At 45.1% G+C, this 25,558-nt stretch overlaps 1 protein-coding gene and 1 pseudogene across 1 annotated transcript in view; one reads left to right on the top strand and one right to left on the bottom strand.

Moving 5' to 3' along the window:
- Cd109 (CD109 molecule) overlaps positions 1 to 25,558 on the top strand; it is a 109,929-nt gene that overhangs the window by 25,947 nt on the left and 58,424 nt on the right. The window contains exons 5-11 of the mRNA XM_042687127.1: positions 2,368 to 2,493; positions 14,240 to 14,279; positions 17,837 to 17,921; positions 20,897 to 20,993; positions 21,553 to 21,694; positions 23,332 to 23,441; positions 24,908 to 25,123. Of these exons, the coding sequence (XP_042543061.1) occupies positions 2,368 to 2,493; positions 14,240 to 14,279; positions 17,837 to 17,921; positions 20,897 to 20,993; positions 21,553 to 21,694; positions 23,332 to 23,441; positions 24,908 to 25,123 (816 nt within the window). The remainder of the gene's footprint in view (positions 1 to 2,367; positions 2,494 to 14,239; positions 14,280 to 17,836; positions 17,922 to 20,896; positions 20,994 to 21,552; positions 21,695 to 23,331; positions 23,442 to 24,907; positions 25,124 to 25,558) is intronic.
- Positions 9,650 to 10,927, bottom strand: LOC122113942 (annotated as a pseudogene).

Genomic DNA, 25,558 nt, shown 5'->3' with positions numbered 1-25,558 from the left:
GGTGATTTTCACCACTGATTCTGTTAAGTCTGTTAAGTTTTTATCATAAGGATATACTCATATATTATTTATATGGTATAAAAAGTATATAGAAAATGTACTCCTTACCTTACTTATGTAACTGTAACCCTTCTGCACATCACCTTTTCAAAATAAAAAGTGTATAGAATCCAGGTGCTGATGTCTCATGCTTATAATGCTAGTTAGGTGGCTGAGATCTGAGGATCCTAGTTTGAAGCCTACCTGGGAAGAAAAATCCATGCTACCTGTCGCATATAATTGTATCCCTCTGTACATCACCTATATAATAACAATAAAGTAAATTAATGAAAAAAATCCATGAGACTCTTATCTTACCTCCAGTTAATCAGCAAAAGGCTGGAAATGGACATGTGGCTCAAGTGGGAGAGTGTCAGCTTTGAGGGAAAAAGCTTCAGAGTCGCACCCAGGCCTTAATTTCACACCCCAATATGGTGTGCATGTGTGTGTGCACACACACACAACCAAATGAAACCAGAAATAGATTTGCAGTTCTATTCTCCAGCCAAGATGTACTGGCACAGTAGCAGGGCCTGTGAGGTGCTTTTGCCAGATGCAGAGCGGGGTGTGTGTGTGTGTGTGTGTGTGTGTAGGGGGGAGGGGGGCCCTCACTCCCGAGTCTGGTGCACAGCTGCTCTGACTGTGCCTGTTCAGCGGATGACCACGCGCCAGTTCTGAGCTCTGTTTTGGCCCTGCCCTTTGTGGTTCAACCTTGATGTGCTGTCGCTGTTTCTCCATTCTCTGTGTGCTTCGGAGGGGCCTGGGGAGTCAGAGCGACCCTCTCACCACACCCACATCTCCCAGTGCAGCCACATCCAAGACAGCGCCTCAGAATTGTTGCACGGGTCTAGGCATGTTGTGGAGAAAAGTGTGCCTTCACTGCCAGTTCATCTGCAGAAAGTGGCCGTGCCCCTTCCATGTTGTCCTCCTCCCCCTCCCCATCCCCTCTCTCCCCTCTTCCTTTCCCTCCTCCCCCTCCCCCTCCCCCTCCTCCCCCTCTCTCTCCTCTCCCTCCTCCCTCTCTTCTTCCTCCTCTCCCTCATTCCTCTCCTCTTCCTCCCCCTCCCCCTTCCTCTCCTCTCCCTCATCCCCTTCCCCCTCCTCACCTCCCTCCCTTTCCTCTCCCTCCTCCTCTCCTCCCCCTCCACTTCCCTCTCCTCTCTCCTCCTCCCTCTCCTCTGCCTCCTCCCCCTCTTCTTCCCTTTTCTCTCCCTCCTCCCCCCCTCCTCCTGTTTCCTCTCCCCTTTCCCCTCCCCCTCTTCTTTCTCCTCCCCTTTCCCTTCCCCTCCCCTTCCCTTCTCCCTTCTTTCTCCTCCTCCTCAGTCATCCTTGGATGTGAACTGAGGACCTTGCTCTTGCTAGGTGTGGCAGGTGCTCTACCACTTGAGCCACTCCCCCAGCCCTATTTTAAAAAAAGGCCTCTGTCAGTCCAACAGAAGAAAAAAAAACCAGGACTGCATTGTTTTCATTTTCATCTCCTTAGTTCCCAGACGGTGTGTGTGAATGAGCTCTGTAGAGGTCTCTTTCTGCTTTTGGCGCCATCGTCTCTGCTCCGTCCCGCGGTGGCAGGCCTGGCGCTGCCAGCTGCCGGTGGCAATGCCTGACCCAAAGCTGGCTCGGGGACGGTGACTCCGTTTGCTCACTCATTGGTTTAAGGGTTCGTTTCTGGCCTTTGCTGGCCACGACTCCCTCCTCAGCATGAGCTCATCTGGGCCTTCCCCTGCTTGCAGGCCTGGCTTGGGCTGCTGTGAGGACTCAGTTAATTCGCTGCTTCCAGACCCAGGGGTGAGAATCAGAAGAGCAAGTATTGCACTTACAGTGCAGTTGAGAACAATGCTCCCGTCTCTATATCTGTGTCATCTACCTGTATATGTATATCCACTTTACCTATGAGCTGTCTACATTCATGTAAAATAAAATATGCCAAACATCCTTTGCCTGTATTTGATTGTGACTGCCAGTCCTGGGACTTGAACTCAGGGCCTGCATGCTGTCCCTGAGCTTTGGTGCTTAAGGCTAGCACTCTGCCACTTGACCTACAGCTCCACTTCTGGGTTCTTTAGATAGTTAATTGGAAATAGAGTCTCATGGGCTTTCTGGTCTGGGTGGGATTCGAACCGCAATCCTCAGATCTCAGCCTCTCGAGTGGCTAGGATTACAGGCGAGAGCCAGCAGCTCTTATTTCTAATGAAAGCAGTTTCTCTCCTCCATATTGTGAGGGAAAGTTCTGGAAGTGCTTGGGGAGCTCCAGGGCACCATTGCTCTCAGCTGGGGTGCAGCATACCTGTACTGCTTTTATGTAGCTAACCTGTGTGGTTTGTGTTCTAGGACCCCAAGTCCAACTTGATCCAGCAGTGGCTGTCGCAGCAAAATGAACTTGGAGTTGTTTCCAAAACTCTTCAGCTGTCTTCCCACCCAGTGCTGGGCGACTGGTCCATCCAGGTTCAAGTGAATGTGAGTAGAGATGTATTTGGGGGAGGATAGTAGAACAACGGAAGTAATGCATGTGGGAAAATATGCTGCAAAGTCATTTATACGATGAACAGAAAATTAGTTTGGATCATGGAAATAGGTTTTATAATAATAATAATTATTCAGGGGCTGGGAAGGTGGCTCAGTGGTAGAGCGCTTGCCTTGCATGCATGAGGCCCTGGGTTCGAATCCTCAGCACCACATAAGCAAAAAGAAAAAAAGCCAGAAGTGGTGCTGTGGCTCAAGTGGTAGAGCGCTAGCCTTGAGCTGAAGAGCTGAGGGACAGCGCCCAGGCCCAGAGTTCAGGCCCCCCGACCGGAACCAAAAAAAAAAAAAAATTATTCATTAAGTAGTTGTACCGCGGGGCTTCAATTCCACAAGTTAGAATCTTGATCAACATCACCTCTTCTATCATTCTCCTCTGTCTTTCCCCATGCAACCCTGCCTACAAGTTATGTAGTTTCAGTCCTCCTCTTCCTTTTTCTTCTTCTCCCGCCCCCCTCCCCCCCAATCTTTCCTGGGGCTTGGACTTAGAACCTGGGTGCTCTTCCTGAGCCTTTCTTGCTCAAGGCTAGTGCTCTACTACTTGAGCCACAGCTTCACTTCTGACTTTTTTGATAGTTAATTGGAGATGAGTCTCAGGGTATTTCCTGCCTGGCCTAGCATTGAACTGCAATCCTCAGATATCAGCCTCCCCAGTAGCTAGGATTATAGGTGTGAGCCACCAGTGCCCTGCAGGATGTTATTTTTTAAAATCCACTCAAGGCTGGGAAGGTGGTTCAGTGGTAGAGTGCTTGCCTAGCATGCATGAAGCCCTGGGTTCAATTCCTCAGCACCACATTAACAGAAAAGTGGCACTGCAGCCCAAAGGTAGAGTGCTAACCTTGAGCAAACAAGCTCAGGGACAGTGCCCAAGCCCAGAATTCAAGTCCCAGGACTGACAAAGAAAAAAATCCACTTAAGTTTTCCAGTAATCAGTTGTTTATTTGGCCTTCCTTCCTTCCTCCCTCCCTCCCCCTCCCTCTCTTCCCCCTTCCTCCCTTCCTTCTTCCTCTCCCTCCCCCCCCCCCCCATAGTTTATTGCTTTTAGCGATATTAGTCTCAAATTCATGATCTTCCTTCCTCAACCTCTCACTCCTGGCTTCTCTCCTTTTCCAAAAACTCACTTGGCACTTTCCCCCATGCTGCTCCCTCTGCCTGGAATGCTGGGTTTTTCTCCTGTGAGTCTACTACTTGCTTCTGCCCCTCAGGCATTGTGTGAAATGGCCAAGCGCTTCGACTTATCCCCACAGCACTCTGCTTCTTTTTTTTTTTTGGGTCCAGTGGTGGGCCCTGAACTCTGGGCCTGGGCACTGTCCCTCAGCTCTTCAGCTCAAGGCTAGTGCTCTACCACTTGAGCCACAGCACCACTTCCAGCTTTTTTCTTTTTGCTTATGTGGTGCTGAGGAATCGAACCCGGGGCCTCAGGCATGCAAGGCAAGCGCTCTACCACTGAGCCACATTCCCAGCCCGAGCACTCTGCTTCTTGTGAGGTACTCATGTCTGTTTTTTCCTCCCTGGTTGCGAGGCTTTAACACAGGGTCTAGGCATTGTCCCTGAGCTTTTTTTTTTTTTGCTTAAGGCTAGTGCTCTACCACGTTGAGCCACAGCTCCACCTCCAGTTTTCTGGTGGTCGATTGGAGATAAGAGTCTCCTGGGCTTTCCAGCCTAGGCTGGCTTTGAACCACGATCTTCAGCTCTCAGCCTCCAGAGTAGCTAGGATTGCCGGTGTGAGCCATCAGCACCCATCCCCATGTAACTTTTAATTGGTAGTCCCTAATATGGTATAATTTTTATAAGGATAATATCTTTCACCGAGTTCATGCCTTCATCCTAGGACTTCCTGAGCAAGTAGAAGTCTGTAGTTACTGTCTTGAATTAAATATAGTTTTTTTCTACATTTGTAACTTATCTTTATCATTTTGAGAAAAGACTATTGATCAGGTATTTTTTTTTTTCATTTTTGTGTGCCTGTATTGGGACTTGAACTCAGGGCCTCATGCTTTCATTTGGCATTTTGTTCAAGGCTAGTGCTCTCCCATTTGGGCCTTAGCTCCACTTCCAGCTTTTGGCTGGTTAATTGGGGATAAAAGTCAATGGACTTTCCTGCCCTGGATGGCTTTGAGTGGTGAGCCTTAGATCTCAGCCTCCTTCGTTGTGAGGATTACAGGTGTGTGCCACCGATGCCTTGAACAATCAGGTAGTTATTGTCAAGCAGTGGTCAAGTTGAGGCACACAACTAAGAAAAAAATAAATCCTTCTAAAAAGAATGCTTCTCAGAGCCGAAATAGAGCTGCAACTGGACTCTGCCTCAACCTGTTTTTAATTTTTTTCTCTTGACTCCTGCCCAGAAGCAGTAAAGGGCTATGTATTGCTATCTATTGTCTTAGCAGCCAATAATGACTATGGAGGAAATGTATTTACTATAAATATATTTGTTATTTAAACAATCCACCATTTAAACACACACACACACATATTTATGTGTCGGCTCTGGGGCTTAAACTTGCTTTGTTTCACTCAAGACCAGAGCTCTACCATTTTGAGTCACAGCTCCATTTCTAGCTTTTTGCCGGTGAATTGGAGACAAGAATCTCTCAAATATATCTTCCTGGCTGTCTTTGAACCACAGTCTTTATATCTCAACCTTTTGCATAGGCCAGGATTACAGGCATGAGCCACCGAGGCTGGCTATAAAGTATATTTTGATTTTTTTCTGAGGCAGTGATCAATCTTGGCATAAAACTGAAGGAGGGAAAAACTATATTTAGGCAAGGATTCTGAAGTCCCATTTGTCAATGGGACACATATGGAATGATACTTGTATCCTCACAGAAAGACAAAGTATTAGAAATGCAGGACTTGTCAGAGCTTTCACTTCTACTGAGTTTGCAGAGAATCATGAGAATCAGAGAAGGAGGATGCTTTAGTCAAACTTAAGTTTCTTGATGGGGCCTCCTTTGTCATTTCTCTATTTGAAGCATGTTTGTTTGTGGGGTCAGGGATCTTTTATTGAAACCATTAACTTTTCTGGAATGAGGAAAATTAAAATTTAAGTCACCTCTGTCCCCTGCCAGCATCCCCTGCCCCCCTTCATACATGGGCTTGAACTCAGGGCCTGTAGCTCAGGCCATATTTCCACTTCTAGAGATTGGACTTGAAATCAGACCTCTGGGGAATATTTTTTTTCACGTTTCAAGCCCTAAATAATCTTTTATTTTTATTTTTGAATTTTCCTGGATAGAAAATTCTTCAAAAGGGCACAGTACAGATGAGTTGGAGGCATACACACAGACACTTAGTTCATCCAAAGAAAACAAAAATTTTTAAATACTTTTTTTAAATTGTAAAACTAGTGTATAGAGGCATTACAGTTACATGAGTAAGGTAATGAGTACATTTCCTATCAAGCATTGTTACCTCCTCCTTTGTTTTTCCCTTACCATCCCTTCCCTCCCCACCTCCCCAACTCCTCCCTCCCTCCCCCTCACAAGTTGTAAAGTTCCTAAGAAAACAAATTCTTAAAATCAAATAAAATCAAGTCTAGTATAGGAAGTACAGATGAGTTACCAGAAATACAAAGTGTTTTATAAATCTGAACTTGTTTCAGAAGACAGAGAGGGCAGATGGGACAGAGTCTATTTCCCTTCTGTGACTCTTAGGATAGTCAGAAACGGGGTTCTGGGTGCCATAGCCTAGAGGCATGCTTGCCCCTACAACACACACCAGAACCCCACCCTGTTTGCTCAAAATAATCTTTAGAAAGACTGATCTAGTCAAAAGTGGTTAATTTTTGAATTCTTTGAAGCTTGCATTAGCACACACATGCACACATATCATCTGGGAAGCAATTCTTAGACAAAGATGTTTGCTTCAACATGTAAAGAATTGAGTTCAAAAGATGCAAAGATGATCAGTGTTTCATCATGGGAAGAATTAGGACTCGATTTTACTTTATTTTTTTTTGAGTCCGGTCATGGGCCTGAACTCTGGGCCTGGGCGCTGTCCCTCAGCTCTTCAGCTCAAGGCTAGCTCTCTACCACTTGAACCACAGCACCACTTCTGGCTTTTTTCTTTTTGCTTATGTGGTGCTGAGGAATCGAACCCAGGGCCTCATGCATGCAAGGCAAGCACTCTACCACTGAGCCACCTTCCCAGCCCCTAGGACCCGATTTTAAAATGATCCTTGTAGTCTTGAGGCTGGTCCTCTAGCACCCACCCCTCCCCCCTACTAGTCTCACCATCCTATTCCATGTCAGAGCTCAGCCCTTCTCCAGGAGACCAAGGGAGGAAGAGTAGCAAAACCACCTGAATGTGCCCTTGTTTCTGGAATCCCTTGGTTTTTTTTTTTTTTTCCATCTGCATGTTTGTGGGTGACAACTCATTACCAAATGAAACACAGGACAGGCTCTTTATTATCTCTACCATGAAAACAATTTCTCTGTCAGTGAGTGCTGGCAGCTGCTTGTCCACCACTGTTGCTGACAGTAGCAAAAAGAACACACAGTCAGTAACAAAGTGCCATGACACCCCCCCCCCCCCCCTCTATCCGCCAGGACAAAGCAAAACTAAGACCACACAGGCTTTGACCTGACACCACCAGTGCAGGGTACAGGGAACACGGCTGGAACTTCACAGGCAATTGAGACCTGAGAAGCCTCCCTGAGAGCTTCAGTCTGCCGGCAGACAAGGGTTACTGATCTCTCTCATCTGCTCAGGCCACCTCATTGGAACCCTTTGCTAGAAGAGTTAGTAGGTCCAACACGCACGCATGGATTTGTGGGAGGAGTTCTCAAGCTTAGATTTCTTCATAGAGCAGGGGAGAACCCCAGAAAGCAGTTAGAATATCCACTACATCATAGAATTCACTCCATCATCCACGCCATCATACAGACACAAGTGGGTCCCAGGCCTACCACTTGGGCTCAAACCCTGCATTGCTTCCATTGTTCCCCCAGTGTCAGGTGGATGCCTAGTAATCTCCATCTTTAGAACAACAGAAAGAATTTCTGAGCCTTTGTGCTCAGGGATATTTGCAATTAAGAGTGTAAATCTGCAACCAGAGCCCCACAGCGCAAGAACTGATGTGCCCTAACCTCCCCTGTGTGGGGCTGGAGAGACCCCTCATCCCACGCACGATGCCATCTCATGACGTGGCCTTAGCCACACATTCTAGTGAAAATCGCTGGGCTCCGATTTGGATGAAGAGCTGCAGTGTGTGAGGCCTCTGGAGGCAGGCCTCAGGCCTCCTCTGTAGTCTCCAGCGGGCTCCTGCAGTGCTTTACCTCAGGAGTGCGAGGTCTTCAAGCACCAACATCCTCTCACAAAAGAGGCGGCGCTGGGGACGCAGTCTGGCTTTCATTTGTGATCTCTGAGTCACATGTACTGGTGCAAAATGTCCCTAAGAAGCTGCAGCACAGTGTGACCAACATCCGAACAAAAACTCAAAAGCACATGCAGACTCACAAAACTGCCCTGGGTGGGTGAGACAGACAGACAGACAGACCCCGCCTCACACACCCCCCCCCCCCCCCCCCCCCAGTTAATGGTTCTAGGCAAGGAGAGCTGTAAAGGGCAACTTAAATGTATTTGAAGCCATCGATTAGAGTTGCAGAGATGTCAGAGAAAAGCATACCTTCTCCTAGCTTGTTACCAAATACTTAAAATAAACTCAGCATGGGTATGACCTGCTTCACAGCCTGCCACACAGACAGCACAGTACTCTTTTGGAGGGGATGAACTTGTATGGGTGACAAGACGTGGGATTTTTGTTTCCTTAAGAGTATTATGGTTGGGCTGGGAAGGTGGCTCAGTGGTAGAGCGCTTGCTTTACATGCCTGAGGCCCTGAGTTCCATTCCTCAGCACCACATAAGCAAAAAGAAAAAAGCTGGAAGTGGCGCTGTGGCTCAAGTGGTAGAGCGCTAGCCTTGAGCTGAAGAGCTGAGAGATAGTGCCCAGGCCCAGAGTTCAGGCCCCACGACCGGACCCCCCCCCCCCAAAAAAAAAGAGTATTATGGTTGGGCTGGGAAAGTGGCTCAGTGGTAGAGTGCACTTGCCTTGCATGCATGAGGCCCTGGGTTCAATTCCTCAGCACCACATAAGCAGAAAAAGCTGGAAGTGGCGCTGTGGCTCAAGTGGTAGAGGGCTATCCTTGAGCTGAAGAGCTGAGGGACAGCACCCAGGCCCTGAGTTCAGGCCCCATGACCAGCAAAAAAAAAAAAAGAGTATTATGGTCTATGGGCAAAAAATTACCTAGCAACATGCAGCCGGGCCAATCTAGAAATTATTTTTATTTTTCCTTTCTTTGCAAAGGTTAGAGCCTAAGCCAACATTGGTTGGTGTGTAGGAAAGCATTCAGTACACTATCTACCTCAGAAAACAAGTTCAGGAGGGCTGCTTTCCTCTCTTTTCCTTACTTTTCTCTTAAAAAAAAAAATCCTAGCAATTTGCTAATCAGGTCCCTCAACAGAGAACCTTTGGAAAGAAATCCATTCAGAGGTTCAACCAGAGCTGCCTGGTTCCATGACTGACTTCTGTCCCGGCCAGAACCAGACAGAGGAGCACAAAGTAGGCAAGGAAAGGTGTGTGCCAAGTCACTGCTACCATGTGGGTAAGGTCCTTTGACTCCCCTGGCCCCCCTTAGTCACAGTGCTACAGAACGAACATGTCCATACTTTGGAATCAGCATAAAGAATCAGCATAAACTATCCGCACAGCATCCTAAGGGCACTTGCTGGCTCTTATGGATAGAGCACTAAGGGGGACACAGTTAAAGGAAAACAAAGAGAGAGAGAGTAAGGGAACGAGGGAGGGGAGGGAGGGAAGGAAGGAAGAAAGCAGGCAGGCCGGCCAGTCCTGTGTGGTCGCCGTGTCACCTGTGAACATTACTGCTGTGTTTGGGGACATAGAGATTTCTACCCATTGCTGCCTGGCACGTGTCGTTACTGTTGGCTGTACCGTTTGGCCCGACTTTTCCCTTGGTGCACTGGAAATCCTCCAACCTTGATACAACATGGTCGCCACCGTCGCCACCACCAGCCCTTTTCTAATTGCTGCTTATGTATAGGACTGAGAAAGAGTTTCGCCTTTTTCTTCATGTCATTTACCTGTCCAACGCCTGGATGGACGTTCCAAAGATGTCCATTCTGGGGCTACATCCACGCCCCTCAGGGTTTCGTTGCGCCCTCTGCCGGTCACCATGAGCATTTCACATGGAAACATCTTTGGTTCCAACACATTGGGCATGGACACTAAGTGGGTCCCTCCTCCCCACTGGCATGTGTCCATCTGGAAGGGTCGGGAAGTCTCGCACTCCCCCTTGCTGTTGCACTGAGCAAAGTCCGTGGACACTGGCCAGTGAAGCCCGTTTTTTCTCAATACCCAGGGAGAGAGGAGGTTTTAGATGATGGAGCATGTGGAGAATCATAGCAATGGGCAGCAGGGACGACCTTTCCCAGCCCTCCGCCACCTCTTTCTTCAGGATCAGCTGCCCCAGGCCCAACTTAAGCTTCATCAACTGCTCTTCTTGAAGCTGCCGGCGCCTCTGAAGTTCCTCTTCATCTTCCTCTCTAGATCTGTGTCTCATGTCAGTTCCTGGGGGTGGGGGGCGGTGGTGATTGGGGGCTGGCCTTGGGCTGCTGGGAACTGGGAAAACTTGATGTCTTCTGACGACTTGCTCTGGGCTGCCAAGGCAGCATGCTGTTCATAGATGGGTGGTTTCCGATAGATGTTGATCCCTTGGTCAGGTCTGTGGAAATGCGGGGGAGAGCGTGAGGTGGGAGTGTATCTGTGTTGGCTGAACACAGAGGAGTTAATGGAGCCTTGGCTGATGGACGGGGGCATCTCCCAATCGGTATGTCCTGATAGCCCTCTGCTGATGGAGTAGGAGACCAAGTCCTCTGAGACTCTCCAAGGCTCTGTCTTTCCTGCTTGTCATCAAGGCCATGGTGTAGAAAGGCACATAGGTAAATAAGATCTAGACATTCAATATTGTAAATCACCTTGACCTGGGGAATGGCTGCTAAATCCTTGTAATCCAGGATTTCATTGTCTACTTTTGCATAGATAGTGTGCACCAGTGAGCCAGGAATGCTGGAACCTGCTCTAAAATAAAGACTCTCAGAGGAGGTACTTGTTGGCTGCAGCTTTTCCTCTGTCTTGGTAGACTGTTTACAGTTGGGATGCCAAACAGTGGAACCTTGAAAATAGATTTCCTCTACTTCTGTGAACATCTGGTTTACATCTGGTGTATCATGCACAGCTGGGATGATAATGCTTGTCACCTGCCTTATGCCAGGGCTCTTTGCTTCCAATTCTGTTCCTTAGCTATGCTGAGCAGAATTCTGGGCTTCAGATCTCAGCCAGGTAGACTGAGGCTCCTGCTTCTTCTGGATTACATACCAGACTTCTTTTCCTAGCCAGGCTGAGACAAACTGCCTGGGAAATTCTCTTTATTTTTATTTTTAGTTTTTGGTTGGTCTGGGGCTTGAACTCTGGGCCTGGGCACTGTCCCTCAGCTCTTCAGCTCAAGGCAAGAGCTCTACCACTTGAGCCACAATGCTACTTCCGGTTTTCTGGTGGTTTACTGGAGATAAGAGTTTCACAGACTTTTCTGCCTGGGCTGGCTTTGAACCATAATCCTCAGATCTCAGCCTCCTGAGTAGCTAGGATTATAGGCATGAGCCACAGGTGCCCGGCTCTTTATTGTTTTTGAATCATGCTTTGAAGAACACAATACAGGCCCAGAGCTAGGCACTTGTGGTCTTTATCTCTTCCACAGAGGGGCGCTGTTGGGTAAGGGGGAACAGGCTGTTTTATTTCTTGAATTTTTTAATGATGCCATTATCCGCTATTGGACCTCTGTGACATCTTGGACTTAGCCAAACAGAATCTTCTGGACAATTGATATTTGTGTAACGTTCAGCTTGGAAACATGGATCTCAACAATCTTACAGTGTTTTCTAGCTGTCAGTGACTACTGTCCCTCAGCTTATGTGTGTGTGTATGTGTGTGTGTGTGTGTGTGTGTGTGTGTGTGTGTGTTGGTTCTCGGGCTTGAACTCAGGGCCTGGGTGCTGTCTCTTAGCTTTTTTTTTGTTCAGGGTAGAATGCCTGCTACTTGAGGCAAAGCTAGTTCCATCCTTTTGGTGGTTAGTTGGAGTTAAGAGTCTCTCGTAGATTTTTCTGCCTGAGCTGGCTTCAAACTGCAACCTTTAGATCTCAGCCTCCTAAGTAGCTAGGATTAAAGGTGTGAGCTACCAGCTGCTAGCTAATAAAGGGCTGAGACACTTCAGTCTTTTCTTTTTCTTTGCCAGTCCTGGGACTTGAACTCAGGACTTGACGTTCCTGCTGGCCATTTTTTGCTGGAGGCTGGTTCTCTACCACTTGAGCCATACTTCTATTTCCCTTTCGCCTTTGTCTTAATCTTCAGCCAATATGGAGAACAAGAAATAGTATCCTGAAAACTTATCAGGCTGAAATCATTTTCTGGGAGGACTCTTAGTATAATAAATTGTAGCTATCAGATTATTATGTGTCTCAGAAACAACAAGCATTCATTTGCTTAGAAGGCTAATGGCCTCCTTTCTCTTGAAGTAGTTTTGGAGAGACTAGGGCACTGTTGCTTTGCATAGCTTTTGCAAATGCTGCTCTATCTTTCCCTGCCTGCCTGCCCAGCTGTTACTTCTTTCCTCAGCTTTTTTTGGAGGCCTTTCTTGAGCCCATTTTTGATTGGACCGCCCTGGTCTCTGCTGCACTCCAGGAGTAGCATCTGGCAGGATGACAACTTCACAGAAAGCATAAAGCAAGCTGGGATAGGTCAGAAAAGAACGCATCTCCTCTGGGATGTGGAATGACTTCCAAAATACGTTTGCAGCCTTCTGCCTCTAGGAAGAATAGTTTTCTATTTTTTTTTTTGTAATTTATTTATTTATTTATTTTTGTCTGGTCATGGGGCCTGAACTCTGGGCCTGGGCGCTGTCCCTCAGCTCTTCAGCTCAAGGCTAGCTTGAGCCACAATGCCACTTCTGGCTTTTTCTGCTTATGTGGTGCTGAGGAATCGAACCCAGGGCCTCATGCATGGAAGGCAAGCGCTCTACCACTGAGCCACCTTCCCAGCCCTGTCACTGAGCTTTTTTTTTTTTTTTTTCTCAAGGCTAATGCTCTACCATTTGAACTACAGCTCCATTTCTGGATTTTTTTTCCCAGTCCTGGGACTTGAACTCAGGGCCTGGGCACTGTCCCTGAGCTGTTTTTTGCTCAAGGCTAGCACTCTACTAGTTAGCCACAGCACCACTTCTGGCTTTTTCTGTGTATGTGGTACTGAGGAATCAAACCCAGGACTTCATACATACTAGGCAAGCATTCTACCACTAAGCCACATTCCCAGCCCATTTCTGGATTTTTTTTGTGTAGTTAATTGGAGTCTCATAGCCTTTCCTGACCAAGCCGGGCGTCGGTTGCTCATGCCTGTAATCCTAGCTATTCAGGAGACTGAAATCTGAGGATCACAGTTCAAAGCCAGCCTGGGCAGAAAAGTAAGTGAGACTCTCATCTCCAATTAACCACTAAAAAACCAGAAGTGGCGCTGTGGCTCAAGCAGTAGAGCGCTTGCCTTGAGCTGAACAGCTCAAGGATAGCACCCAAGCCCAGAGTTCAAGCCCCACGACTGACAAAGAAACAACCACCAAAAAACCAGAAATGTTCTCACGACCTTATTTAACTGTAACTCCTCTATACACCACCTTGACAATAAAATTAAAATAAAAAAATAAATTTAAAGTGTACTCACAACTTGTGCCATCTTATTACTTTGCAATTCCTAATTCTCTGATAATATAATAATTCTGGAGTCTATGAAAAAACATTATTTATTTATTTTTGAGATAGAGTCTGTCTGGGTAATTCAGGCTCATCTAGACTTTACCGTGTAGCCTAGGCTGGTATGGAACCTGTGATGAATGATACAGATGTTTTAGATGAAAGGTGCCCTTTAAGAAAAAAATGGTTTGTTGTTGCGTCCGTGTTTGATAAATTTAGAAGATCAGATGTAGAATACAAATTTCACTGGTGAAATTACTTAGCTGTTTTGTGTGTGTTATGTATGATTTAGAATGGATGGTTAAGACAGGAGGATCCTGGTTTGACATCAACTTGAGCAAAAATGTAACCAATAAGCTAAGTATGATGGTATATGCTTGCTGTCCCAGCTATGTGGGAGGCTGTGGGTAGGAGGTCTGATCAGCCCTAGGTCCAAAAGATGAGACCCGATCTGGAAAATAACTAAAGCCAAAAGGGCAGAGTGTCTGGTTCAAGCGGTGGAGTTCCTGTTTAGTAAGATTGAGGCCCTGAGTTCATATCCAGTATCACCAATGTCCTGCTGTGATTTATTTATTTATTTATCTATCTATTTATTTATTTGTTTATTTATTTGTGGTGCTGGTACTGAGGCTTGAACTCTGTTTCATTTATATTCTTGCTCACTGCTGGCATTCTACCACTTGATCCATACCTCTACCTCTGGCTTTTTGCTGGTTAATTAGAGATAGGAGTCTCCAGGATTTGTCTGCTTGGGTTGATTTTGAACATTTATTCTAATTTTTGAAACTTTTTTATGCAGGCAAGAAGGCAAAATAACTAAATAAGAACTCATACATTTTCTTGTCCTTTGTTTTCTCCTTCTTCCCCACAGGACCAGACATATTATCAATCATTTCAGGTCTCAGAATATGGTAAGAGTTCTTCAATTCATTTTTTAAAAATTTATTAAGTGATTACATAAATTTCACAGTATTGTGGGATAGTAATACTTAGCTAAAGTCACAAGCACATTTTAACCTTCACAATGCGAATTGTCATTATCATGGTCTATAAAACTTATGAACTCTACAAACTTTGACACTACAACTATTTCTTCCAAATCAGATGATAGGTAGATTTCTTTCCTTTTGCTTAGTGTCAGCTGTAGAAAGAAATTAACTAGGATTACTCTCTACAGAGACAAGAGTTGTAACATTTAATGCAAGAATCTCTTGGACACTGATGGTTCTTGTCTGTCTTAGCTACTCAAGAGGCTGAGACTTGAGGATCCTGGTTCAAAGCCACCTTGGCCAGGAAAATCTGGAGACAGCTCCAGTTAATCGCCAGAAAACTGAAGTGGTAGAGCATTAGCGTTGAGCTGAAGAACTCAGGGATAGCGTCCACAGTTTAAGCCCCATGACTATAACACACACACACACACACACACACACACACACACACACACACACACACACACACACACACACAAAATCCCAGAGATGAAATTCTGGTGTCACTGGTATCCTTAAACACATATTTTCTTTTGGAAAAGTTCTAAAATTTCATTATTAAGACAAAAATAGGAAAAATATTCCTTTTATTTTGTCTGAGACCAGGACTGGAATGGGTACCTGACACTTATGGTAATTGGGAGGCCCCCTACCACCTGTGCCACACCTCCAACCATTAGGAAAGTATTCCTTAAGTTCCATGATGCCAGATGTTTTCTTCTGCACAGTTTTTTTCTCTTTGTTGTGATCATAAAATATTAAAAATATTTAAAAAATGGGACTGGGAAGGTGGCTCAGTGGTAGAGTGCTTGCCTCGCATGCCTGAGGCCCTGGGTTCGATTCCTCAGCACCACATAAGCAGAAAAACCTGGAAGTGGCACTGTGGCTCAAGTGGTAGAGCACTTGCCTTGAGCTGAAGAGCTGAGGGACAGTGCCCAGGCCCAGAGTTCAGGCCCCATGACTGACAAAAAAAAAGAAAAAAAGAAAACAAATTAAAAAAATTGACTTTTAAAATACATACCTTGGGGGGGGACAGGAGGTGGAGGGGACAGAGTTGGGGGAGGATGGGAAGGGATGGGAAGGGGAAACAAAAGAGGAGGCAACAATGCTTGATAAGAAATGTATTCATTACCTTGCCCATGTAATTGTAACCCTCTGATGGTATTTTCACAATAAAAAAAATACATACCTTTAGGCCTGGAGATATGTGCAAAGCCTTGGGTTTTGATTCTAGCACTACACAAAAACAAAACAGCAAAAAATAAGGTAATATAGTTTTCCATGTGTTTATTTGGCTAACGTGAAAAGACATTAAAGATGGTGTGCTTAACATGTTGCATTACGAACATGCAGATAAAACAGTAGCTCCAAAGCTGGATGAGGATGCTCAAACCTATAAACCCTAGCTACTTAGGAGGCTGAGGTCAGGAGGATTGGAGTTGGAGGCCAGCCTGTACAAAAGTTCCCAAGAATCTACTTCAACCAATGAAAAACTAAGTGTGGTGGTTCGCCTGTCATCCCAGCTACATAGGAAGCATAAATAGGAGGATTGTGGTCCAGATGGCCTGGGCATAGATGGAGAATGTACTTAAAAAATAAGTAAAGGTCTGGGAAGGTGGCTCAGTGATAGAGCACTTGCCTTGCATGCATGAGGCCCTGGGTTCGATTCCTCAGCACCACATAAGCAAAAAGAAAAAAGCCGGAAGTGGCGCTGTGGCTCAAGTGGTAGAGCGCTAGCCTTGAGCTGAAGAGCTGAGGGACAGCACCCAGGCCCAGAGTTCAGGCCCACGACCAGACCTAAAAAAAAAAAAAAAAAAAAAAGAGAAGAAGAAGGGAAAGTAGCTCATTAACAATTTTTCATCCTGATTGCATGTTGAAGTGATAATATTTTTGATATACAGGGGAGAGGTTAAATAAAATATTGAAAAATATTAAAGCATTGAAAAATGTGATTCATATTTTATTTCTTTTGGTCAGTGCTGGTTTAGACAAATGGTAAAGGAACAACATTTTTTTTTCCCTGTTGGTCCTGGGGCTTGAACTCAGGGCCTAGGCGCTGTTCCTGGGCTCTTTTGCTCAAGGCTAGCACTCTAACACTTTGAGTCACAGTTCTACTTCACTTTTCATGAGATTAATTGGAGATCAGAGTCTCATGGACTTTCCTGCTAGGGCTGGCTTTGAATTGCAGTCCTCAGATCTCAACTTCCTGAGTAGCTAGGATTATAGGCATGAGCCACTGGTTCTCAGCAAGAAAAACATTTTGATAGGCAACTTCCATGTCATATTGTGGTGGTACTAGGTGGACGTGTACTGAGTGGGTACCATGTTAGGAAGAGATTGGCTGCTAACTTGTAATGTTTGGGGAGCAGATACTTGGATTTTCGTGTGTGTGTGTATGTGTGTGTGTGTGTGTGTGTGTGTGTGTGTGTGTGTGTGTGTGTGTGCGCGCGCTGACACATGTGGCTTTTATTGCCATTCTGTTCTAGACTCATCAAGAGTCCGGGGTGTCTTGGCACATCAACTAGATCTTGATCCTTATTCAAAGCTGAATGTCTATCCTATATTATGTATCCTTGGGCTTCTTTTTCTTTTTTCTTTCTTTTTTTGGTGGTAATGGGAAATTTGAACTCAGGGCTTTCCACTTGCTGGGCTGGTGTGCTCTTGTAGAGCAGCATCTGAAGTCCTGCTTTTCACTAGTTACTTTTAGGACAGGGTCTCTCTTTTCCTTGGGTGCACGGCTGAGCTGGGATCTGCCTCTTATAGTCTTCCCAGGGATGGAATCGCAGGTGAGCCTTACTGGGTCCAGCTTCCATTCCATGGAGATCTTGTCTCAGGGACTTTTCTGCCCAGTCTGGCCTTGCTCAGTGATCCTCCCAATCCAGCTTTCCACATAACTTTGGGTGACAGGTGCACACCACTGCAGTCAGGTAGGGGTTGAGAAGAGGTCTCACTAATGTTTCTATCTAGATTGGCCTCAAATCAGGATACTCGCATTCTTAGCTTCTCAAGTAGCTCGGATTATAGGTGTGAGCCACTGGTACATGGAATCTGCGGGTCTTTTTGATATTTGTCTTAGGCTATTTGAATTTTGAGAGGTCTTATAATAAGACTTTGATCTATTTCCTTGGCCAGTCTACAGAAATGTTTTCTGTAACTTCACTGGCCAAAGAAATAGAATTGTTCTTCTAGAACAATTCAATTTTTTTTTCTTGGTTGGTCATGGGGCTTGAACTCAGGGCCTGGGCGCTGTCCTTGAGTTTTTTTGCTCAAGCCTAGTACTCTATCACTTTGAGCCACAGCACCACTCCAGGTTTTTGAGTGTTTAATTGGAAATAAGAGTCTCACGGGGACTTTTCTGCCCTGGCTGGCTTTGAACTGGGATCCTCAGATCTCAGCCTCCTGAGGAGCTAAGAGTACAGATGTGAGCCACCAGCACCTGGCTATAATACATTCTTTAAGAGGTTGTTTTTCTTTTCCAGTGTTACCAAAATTTGAAGTTACTCTGCACACACCATTATATTGTTCTTTGAATTCTAAGAATTTAAGCGGCATTGTCACAGCAAAGTAAGTATTGTTTCTTTCTTTTTTTTTTTCTGCTATGACGCCAAAGCAATATAAAAGGGGATTATCAGGGCTGAGAAAGTGGCTCAGTGGTAGAGTGCTTGCCTCATGTGGATGAGGCCCCTGGGTTCGATTCCTCAGCACCACATAAGCAGAAAAAGCCAGAAGTGGTGCTGTGGCTCAAATGGTAGAGCACTGGCCTAGAGCTGAAGAGCTCAGAGGGAAAATGCCCAGATCTGGGACTATCAAAGTCTTCTTGTATGGAGCAGGTACAGGCTCCCAGGAGCTGTGGCAGAATGTGGTATTTCCTCTCTAGGCCCCTGCAGATCTTTCCTGTGTCTTCAGAAGCGTGAACACCAGTATGTCCCAGAAATCTGTGAATGAACCACAGGCCTCTCTCCACCCAGCTCTTGTGCCTTTTGGGAGTGTCTGCTTTTGTTTTTAGGGTAGAGAAAGACTGAGGATATAACTTACAGCATTTCAGTAGCCTAGGGAGATTTTCTTTTTAAACAGGTTATAAAGATTGGCATAAGGTGGGGGTGCTGGTGGCTCCCGGTGCTGGTGGCTCATGCCTGAAATGCTGAGATCTGAGGATTGTGGTTCCAAGCTAGCCTGGGCAGGAAAGGTCTTGAAATTCCAATAAATTACGAAAAAAGCCATAAGTAGAACTGTGATTCAAGTGGTAGAGTGCTAGCCTTGAGCAAAATAGCTCAGGGAGCGTGCTCAGATCCTGAGTTTAAGCCTTAGGACTGGCTGACACAAATACACAAGAAGTCGGTATAGACTTACTCTATAAATACTATGTCTCAGCACAGGTAGAAGTGGTGCTAATGGCCATTGTCCCCTCTTCCCTCCCCTTCCTCTTCCTCTTCCCCATCACCATAGCTATAGCTGGCAACTGTGTTTCTCCTCCCATCCAAGGCTGATCCCCTCTTAGTCTCCACACACTAGAGGTCTCCTGTCATCAGTCTGACTGGAGTTTTCCATTTGGTATCTTTAACCCTTTGCTCTCCAGTGACATCTCCACTGCTTTTCATTCTCTGGTTTAAAAAAGCCCCTTCCCTGGGGCTGGGAAGGTGGCTCAGTGGTAGAGCGCTTGCCTTGCATGCCTGAGGCCCTGGGTTCGATTCCTCAGCACCACATAAGCAGAAAAAGCCAGACGTGGCATTGTGGCTCAAGTGGTAGAGTGCTAGCCTTGAGCTGAAGAGCTGAGGGACAGCGCCCAGGCCCAGAGCTCAGGCCCCATGATTGGACCCAATAAAAATAAATAAAAATAAAAAAGCCACTTCCTTAATCCAAGCTGTTCTCTGATGACTTTGTCACACCCAGAGTTACAGCTGCATCTGTCACCTTCTCACGTTTGGTCTCTTCTTCAGCCACCTGCAGTTTGTCTGTCCCTCTCACCATGATGGAAATGCTTTGACCAAGATGGCAGAGACCACCTTACTGTTCAATTTTTATTTTTATTTTTTGGTTGGTCATGGGGCTTGAACTCGGGGCCTGGGCACTGTCCCTCAGCTCTTCAGCTCAAGGCTAGCACTCTACCACTTAAGCCACAGTGCCACTTCTGGCTTTTTCTGCTTATGTAGCGCTGAAGAATAGAACCCAGGGCCTCATGCATGGAAGGCAAGCACTCTACCACTGAGCCACCTTCCCAGCCCCTCAATTTATTTTGGTACTAGTATTTGGGCTTGAACTCAGGGCCCAGGAGGCTGTCCCTTAGCTTTTTCAGCAGGAGCTTTACTACTTGAACCACAGATCTACCACTGACTTTTGCTGGTTAATTGGAGATAAGAGTCTTATGGTCTTTCCTGCCTAAGCTAGCTTTGAACCTGATCCTCAGATCTCAGCCTCCTGGGAAGCTTGGATTATGGATGTGAGCTACCTATCAGGCATTTTCTGGACTTGTATCTCTGGTGTGCTATGGGTTTGCTCACTTGCTTGACTTCTGCTGTGTTCTGGGCAACAGGGAAGCGGTTATAAAGCTGAAGAAACACACAGAGAAATTTCTGAAAAGTCCATGAGACTATCTCCAGTTAACCACCAAAAAGCTGGAAGCGGAGATGTGGCTCAGGTATAGAATGCCAATGTTGAGGAAAAAAGCCAAGCAAGAGCACCAGGCCCTGAGTTCAAACCTTAGTACCTATACAAAAAACCCCCAGCAGGGCTGGAAAGGTGGCTCAGTGGTAGAGCGCTTGCCTTGCATGCCTGAGACCCTGGGTTCGATTCCTCAGCACCACATAAACAAAAAGAAAAAAGCCGGAAGTGGCGCTGTGGCTCAAGTGGTAGAGCGCTAGCCTTGAGCTGAAGAGCTGAGGGATAGCGCCCAGGGCCAGAGTTCAGGCCCCATGACCGGCCCCCCCCCCCCCCGCAAAAAAAACCAAAAAACCCCCCAAAAAACCCCCAGCAGACAAACATGCAGTAACAATAACAAATAGATCAATTTCTGGAAATTGTATTGGAAAATCAGCAGAACTTTGTGTGCTAAAGGTGTGGATAAATGGCCCTATGAAACATGGTTCTCAATAAGTCAGTAATTCTCATGAGGTTAATCATAACATCCTAACATTCCAAATAACAAAGCTAGAAAAAGTATGCTTTTATGATGTTAGTGTACATGATGATTATTATATTGATGTATTTTATGATATTTATGTATGATCACATTAGTATATTGTCATATTAACATATTATGACATTAATGTATTATATAATATATCATAATGCATTATATAATACAATATTCACAGTATACAATGTATAACATATATTATTAAATTATTCTAATATATGACACAATTCTTATTAATTTAACATTATTTTTTGTGTTGTATGCTATGAATGTCATTTTTTTCTTTGTATTTCTCTGATGTAAATATGTGTATAGATTTCTATCCTATCTATCTATCTATCTATCTATCTATCTATCTATCTATCTACCTACCTTCCTTTAACCAATTCTGTTCATTGTTTTTTAGGTATACATATGGGAAGCCAGTGAAAGGAGAAGTATTGCTTACATTTTTACCTTTGTCCTTTTGGGGAGAGAAGAAAAATATTACAAAACAATTTAAGGTAACTTGCAGGTGTGTGTGTGTGTGTGTGTGTGTGTGTGTGTGTGTGTGTGTGTGTGTGTGTGTAATGTGTGCACATCAGTACTGGGGCTTGAACTCAGGGCCTGGGTGCTATCCTTTATCTTTTTTGCCTAAGACTGGCTGGCATTCTACCAATAGAGCTACAGTTCAACTTCCTGTCTCCCAGACTTTTTGGCCTGAGCTGGCTTTGAATTGTGATCCTCAGATCTCAGTCTCCTGAGTAGCTAGGGTTACAGGAGTGAGCCACTGGTACATGACACCACTGGTACGTGACAACTTTTGAAGGTATTTTATAACTGATCATGGGGAAAATTTAAACATAGTTTTTTTTTTCCTTTCTGAAAGTAAGATCTTGTACCAAATTAACAAACGTGGACTATAAAAAAAAAATCAAGAGCTTTTCAGCATTGATAAGTGTGACTTTATCCACTTAAATGATTCAATTGGAGCCAAGTGCCATCTTGTGACTTAGTGTATTTCTGGAGTTCAAATGAATCCCTAACATGAACAAGTAAAAATCAAACTTTTATACAAAACAGATACACGGATCTGCCAACTTCTCTTTTAATGATGAAGAGATGCAAAAGGTCATGGATTTTTCCAACGAGCACCTGGAGCACGTGGATTTACCCACCCCCGGGCCAGTAGAAATTCTTGCCACAGTGACAGAGTCTCTGACAGGTTTGTGGGCTTGGAACTCGAGGGGTCACTGTTTCCTGTGCTGTTGCTCTGTCCTCTCTTGCTGTAGCTACACTTTCACTAGCTTTTCTCACCAGCTTATGGAGTAGCAATTCATTGTCTTACATTATCTTGAGGTAGTTGTACAGAGAGGTTCAATTCAGCATGCCAGTCTGTGAGTCCAGTGCATTTCCAGATCTGTGTCACCTCGTCCATTGTTCTCGGCCATCTGCCCCAGCTCTCCAGCCCTTCCACCGAATGTTGTCAAACTGAACGTCAGTTTGCCTGGAGGGATGATTTCATAATAAAAGCAAAGTCTGTGCTTCAGTCATGTGACAACGACTTGGAATAGTTTTCAGGTTTTCTTTTCTTCTGCAAGAAAACCATACAGAAAAACTTTTTTTCTAAAAACAACAAAAAAATCACGTAATCTGAGTGCTAGTGGTCAGCCTATGTTCCTAGCTACTCTCCAGACTGAGATCTGAGGATTATAATTCAAAGCCAGCCCAGCAGATATAGCCAAGAGATTCTTATCCACTTAACCAGCAAAAAGCCAGAAGTGAAGATGTGGCTCAAGTGTAGAGCTCCAGTCTTTTTTTTTTTTTTTTTGGGTCCAGTCCTGGGGTCTGAACTGTGGGCCTGGGCGCTGTCCCTCAGCTCTTCAGCTCAAGACTAGCGCTCTACCACTTGAGCCACAGTGCCACTTCTGGCTTTTTTCTTTTTGCTTGTGTGGTGCTGAGGAATCGAACCTAGGGCCTCAGGCATGCAAGGCAAGCGCTCTACCACGAGCCACCTTCCCAGCCCACAGAGCTCCAGTCTTGAATGAGAAATAGTACAGCAACAGTGAAAGGCCCTGAGTTCAAGCAGTAGTAATAGTGTGCACGTGCACACACACACACACAAACACAAAGAAACGGTTCGAAACAGTTTCTTTCTAGATGGTTCCTTTTTAAAAAGGAATCTCACACCTCTAATCCTAGCTACTCAGGAGGCTGAGATCTGAGGATTGCAGTATGAAGCCAGCCAGGGCAGGAAAGCTGTGAGACTCTTATCTCCACTAAACTACCCCAAAAGCTGGAAATGGCTCTATGGCTCAAGTGGTTGAGTGCTAGCTTTGAGCAGAAGAAGCTCAGAGACAGTGCCCAGGCCCTGAGTTCAAGCCCCAGGACCAGCAAACTCCTCCCTCTGCCAAACAAAAAACAAAGGAAAAATGAACAATGACAACAAACACAACAACAACAGCAAAAGGTTAGGGGTGTGCTGAAGTGATCGTCTGCCGAGGAGGCTCAAGTTCCTGAGTTCAAACCCTCGTACTAAAAAAAAAAAAAAAAAAAAAAAAATTCTTGGACCTGTTACTATTTCAGTATAGAGAGCAAAGCCTCACTTGTGGCTATGTTCTGTTGGGTCTCCTATACTGAGGGTGTGTGTGGAGAGGGTGGTAGCCATGCTCAGGAGTGGGTGGAGAATGTGATGGGCTGGGCTGATGTTGGTTTTCGTAGTATCAAAGCCAGTGTGGACACACAGCTTTTGTGCTCTGGAGGCTTGATCTCCTTACGTACTTCTGGTGAGTAGCTTGGGCTCAGGTGGGAGGAAAATGAAATACTGCTTTTGAATTCTACATGGTGTAATTCCCCAAATAGGTATATCAAGAAATGCAAGCGCCAATGTGTTTTTCAAGCAGCATGATTACATCCTAGAATTTTTTGACTATGCCACTGTCTTGAAGCCAGCTCTCAATTTCACGGCCACTGTAAGTTGTTGTATTTATTACTGGTCCATAGCAGTAAATTTGACAAGGGAAGGGACATTGTATATTTAGGGTTTCTTCCAAAATTTATGCTCAGTTATCTGTCATCAGACAGATAAAGTGATCATATGGGTTCTTAATGAACTAGTGGTCAATGTAAATTGAATTATAGAATTGAATTAGTAAAAGGATGATGGTCTGACATAGGCAGTTACTTTTCTTCTTTACATATGTGATGCAAGTAGAATTGTTTCCAAATGAACTTTGTCTAATTTTTCTAAAAAAAAAGTATTACCTAGTAACAACTATCTGTATATGTGTATATGTGTATATGGGGTTGGGGGTGGGCCTGGGAGACCTTAAACTCAAGGCCTGGACTCTGTCACCGAACTTTTTGTGCTCAAGAATAGCACTGTAGGGCTGGGAATGTGGCTTGGTGGTAGAGTGCTTGCTAGCATGCATGAGGCCCTGGGTTTGATTCCTCGGTACCATGTACACCGAAAAAGTCAGAAGTGATGCTGTGGCTCAAGTGGTAGAGTGCTATCCTTGAGCACAGAAAAGCTCAGGGACAGTGCCCAGGCCCTGAGTTCAAGCCCCAAGACCTACAAAAAAAAAATAGCTCTCTACTACTTAAGCCACAACTCCACTTCTGGCTCTTTCTGAGTACTTTATTTGAAATGAGTCTTACCAACTTTCCTGCCCAAGCTGGTTTCGAGCTGCAATCCTCAGATCTCAGCCTCTTGAGTAGCTAAGATTACAGGCATGAGCCACCGGTACCAGCTACCAACAAAATATTTTCCTGGAAGTTTGTTTAACTGGTCATTTTGAGTTTTATTCTTTCTTTCTTTCTTTCTTTCTTTCTTTATTTTTGGTCTGGTCGTGGGGCTTGAACTCTGGGCCTGGGCTCTGTCCCTCAGCTCTTCAGCTCAAGGCTAGTGCTCTACCACTTGAGCCACAGCGCCACTTCCGGCTTTTTTCTTTTTGCTTATGTGGTGCTGAGGAATCGAACCCAGGGCCTCAGGCATGCAAGGCAAGCACTCTACCACTGAGCCACCTTCCCAGCCCCCATTTTGGGTTTTATGTGGATTGTTATCTTGAAGCTTTTACTAGTAGAAGGGTCTTGAAGAGGGTACGGCCAATACTGGTCAGGAGTTTCACAGGGCATTCCTGTGATCCTAGCTACTCAGGAGGCTGAGATCTGACTATCACAGTTCGAAGCCAGTTTGGGCAAGAAAGCACATGAGGCTCTTATCGCCAATTAACTAGCAAAAAAGCTGGAAGTGGAGTTGTGTCTCAAGTAGTAGAGCTCCGGCCTTGAGCAGAAAAGGCCAAGCAGGAGCAGAAGCCATGAGTTCAAACTCAATTACCAGCACCATAAAGAAAAAAGAGCGTTACTGCTGGGCCAATGAACTAATAGGTTTTGCTTTTCTTGATACCTATTTTGAGAAGTCTCTGGTTTTGACGACTAGGTGAAGGTCACGCGCTCTGATGGCCATCAGCTGACCCTTGAGGAAAGGAGGAATCCGGTGCTGATCACAGTGACGCAGAAGAGCAGTAGCAATCCCTGGAGTGGTGGGGCCAGGGAGTCAGACACAGTCCAGCATAGGAACTACACTCTCCCCCCAAACGGAATCTTCAAGATCGAATTCCCCATCCTGGATGACTCCAGCGAGCTCCGATTAAAGGTGCCACGTGTGTCCTTCACAAAGTGAAAAAAAATGCTAGATGTAACTCAGTGAATGAGGATGTCTTCCTGAAACTTGAATTTGAGGAACAGAGAAAAATACAGAAATATGACAAAGGATACAATGGAGGAGGTCCTGAAAAACTCGTCCAAGTTGATTTTTTCAGACATTTGAAATTGCATTTTGGCAGGGTCTGAAATAAAAGAAGGCTATATATATATATATATATATATATATATATATATACACACACACACACACATATATACATATATAGTATGTACTATATATATGTACTAGATATACTATGTATACCTATGCTATATATACTATATACAGCATGCATGTAGTATATATACAATATATAGCCTATGTATATAGTATACAGGCATGTATATATATAGGTGTATATACACCTATATATATATATATATA

The sequence above is a fragment of the Dipodomys spectabilis genome, unplaced genomic scaffold, assembly GCF_019054845.1.
Source record: "Dipodomys spectabilis isolate Male_0828 unplaced genomic scaffold, ASM1905484v1 ptg000102l, whole genome shotgun sequence".
In the NCBI taxonomy this organism is placed as follows: Eukaryota; Metazoa; Chordata; class Mammalia; order Rodentia; family Heteromyidae; genus Dipodomys; species Dipodomys spectabilis.
The sequence above is the reverse complement of the archived record's forward strand: the minus strand, read 5'-3'. Positions and strand labels throughout refer to the sequence as shown.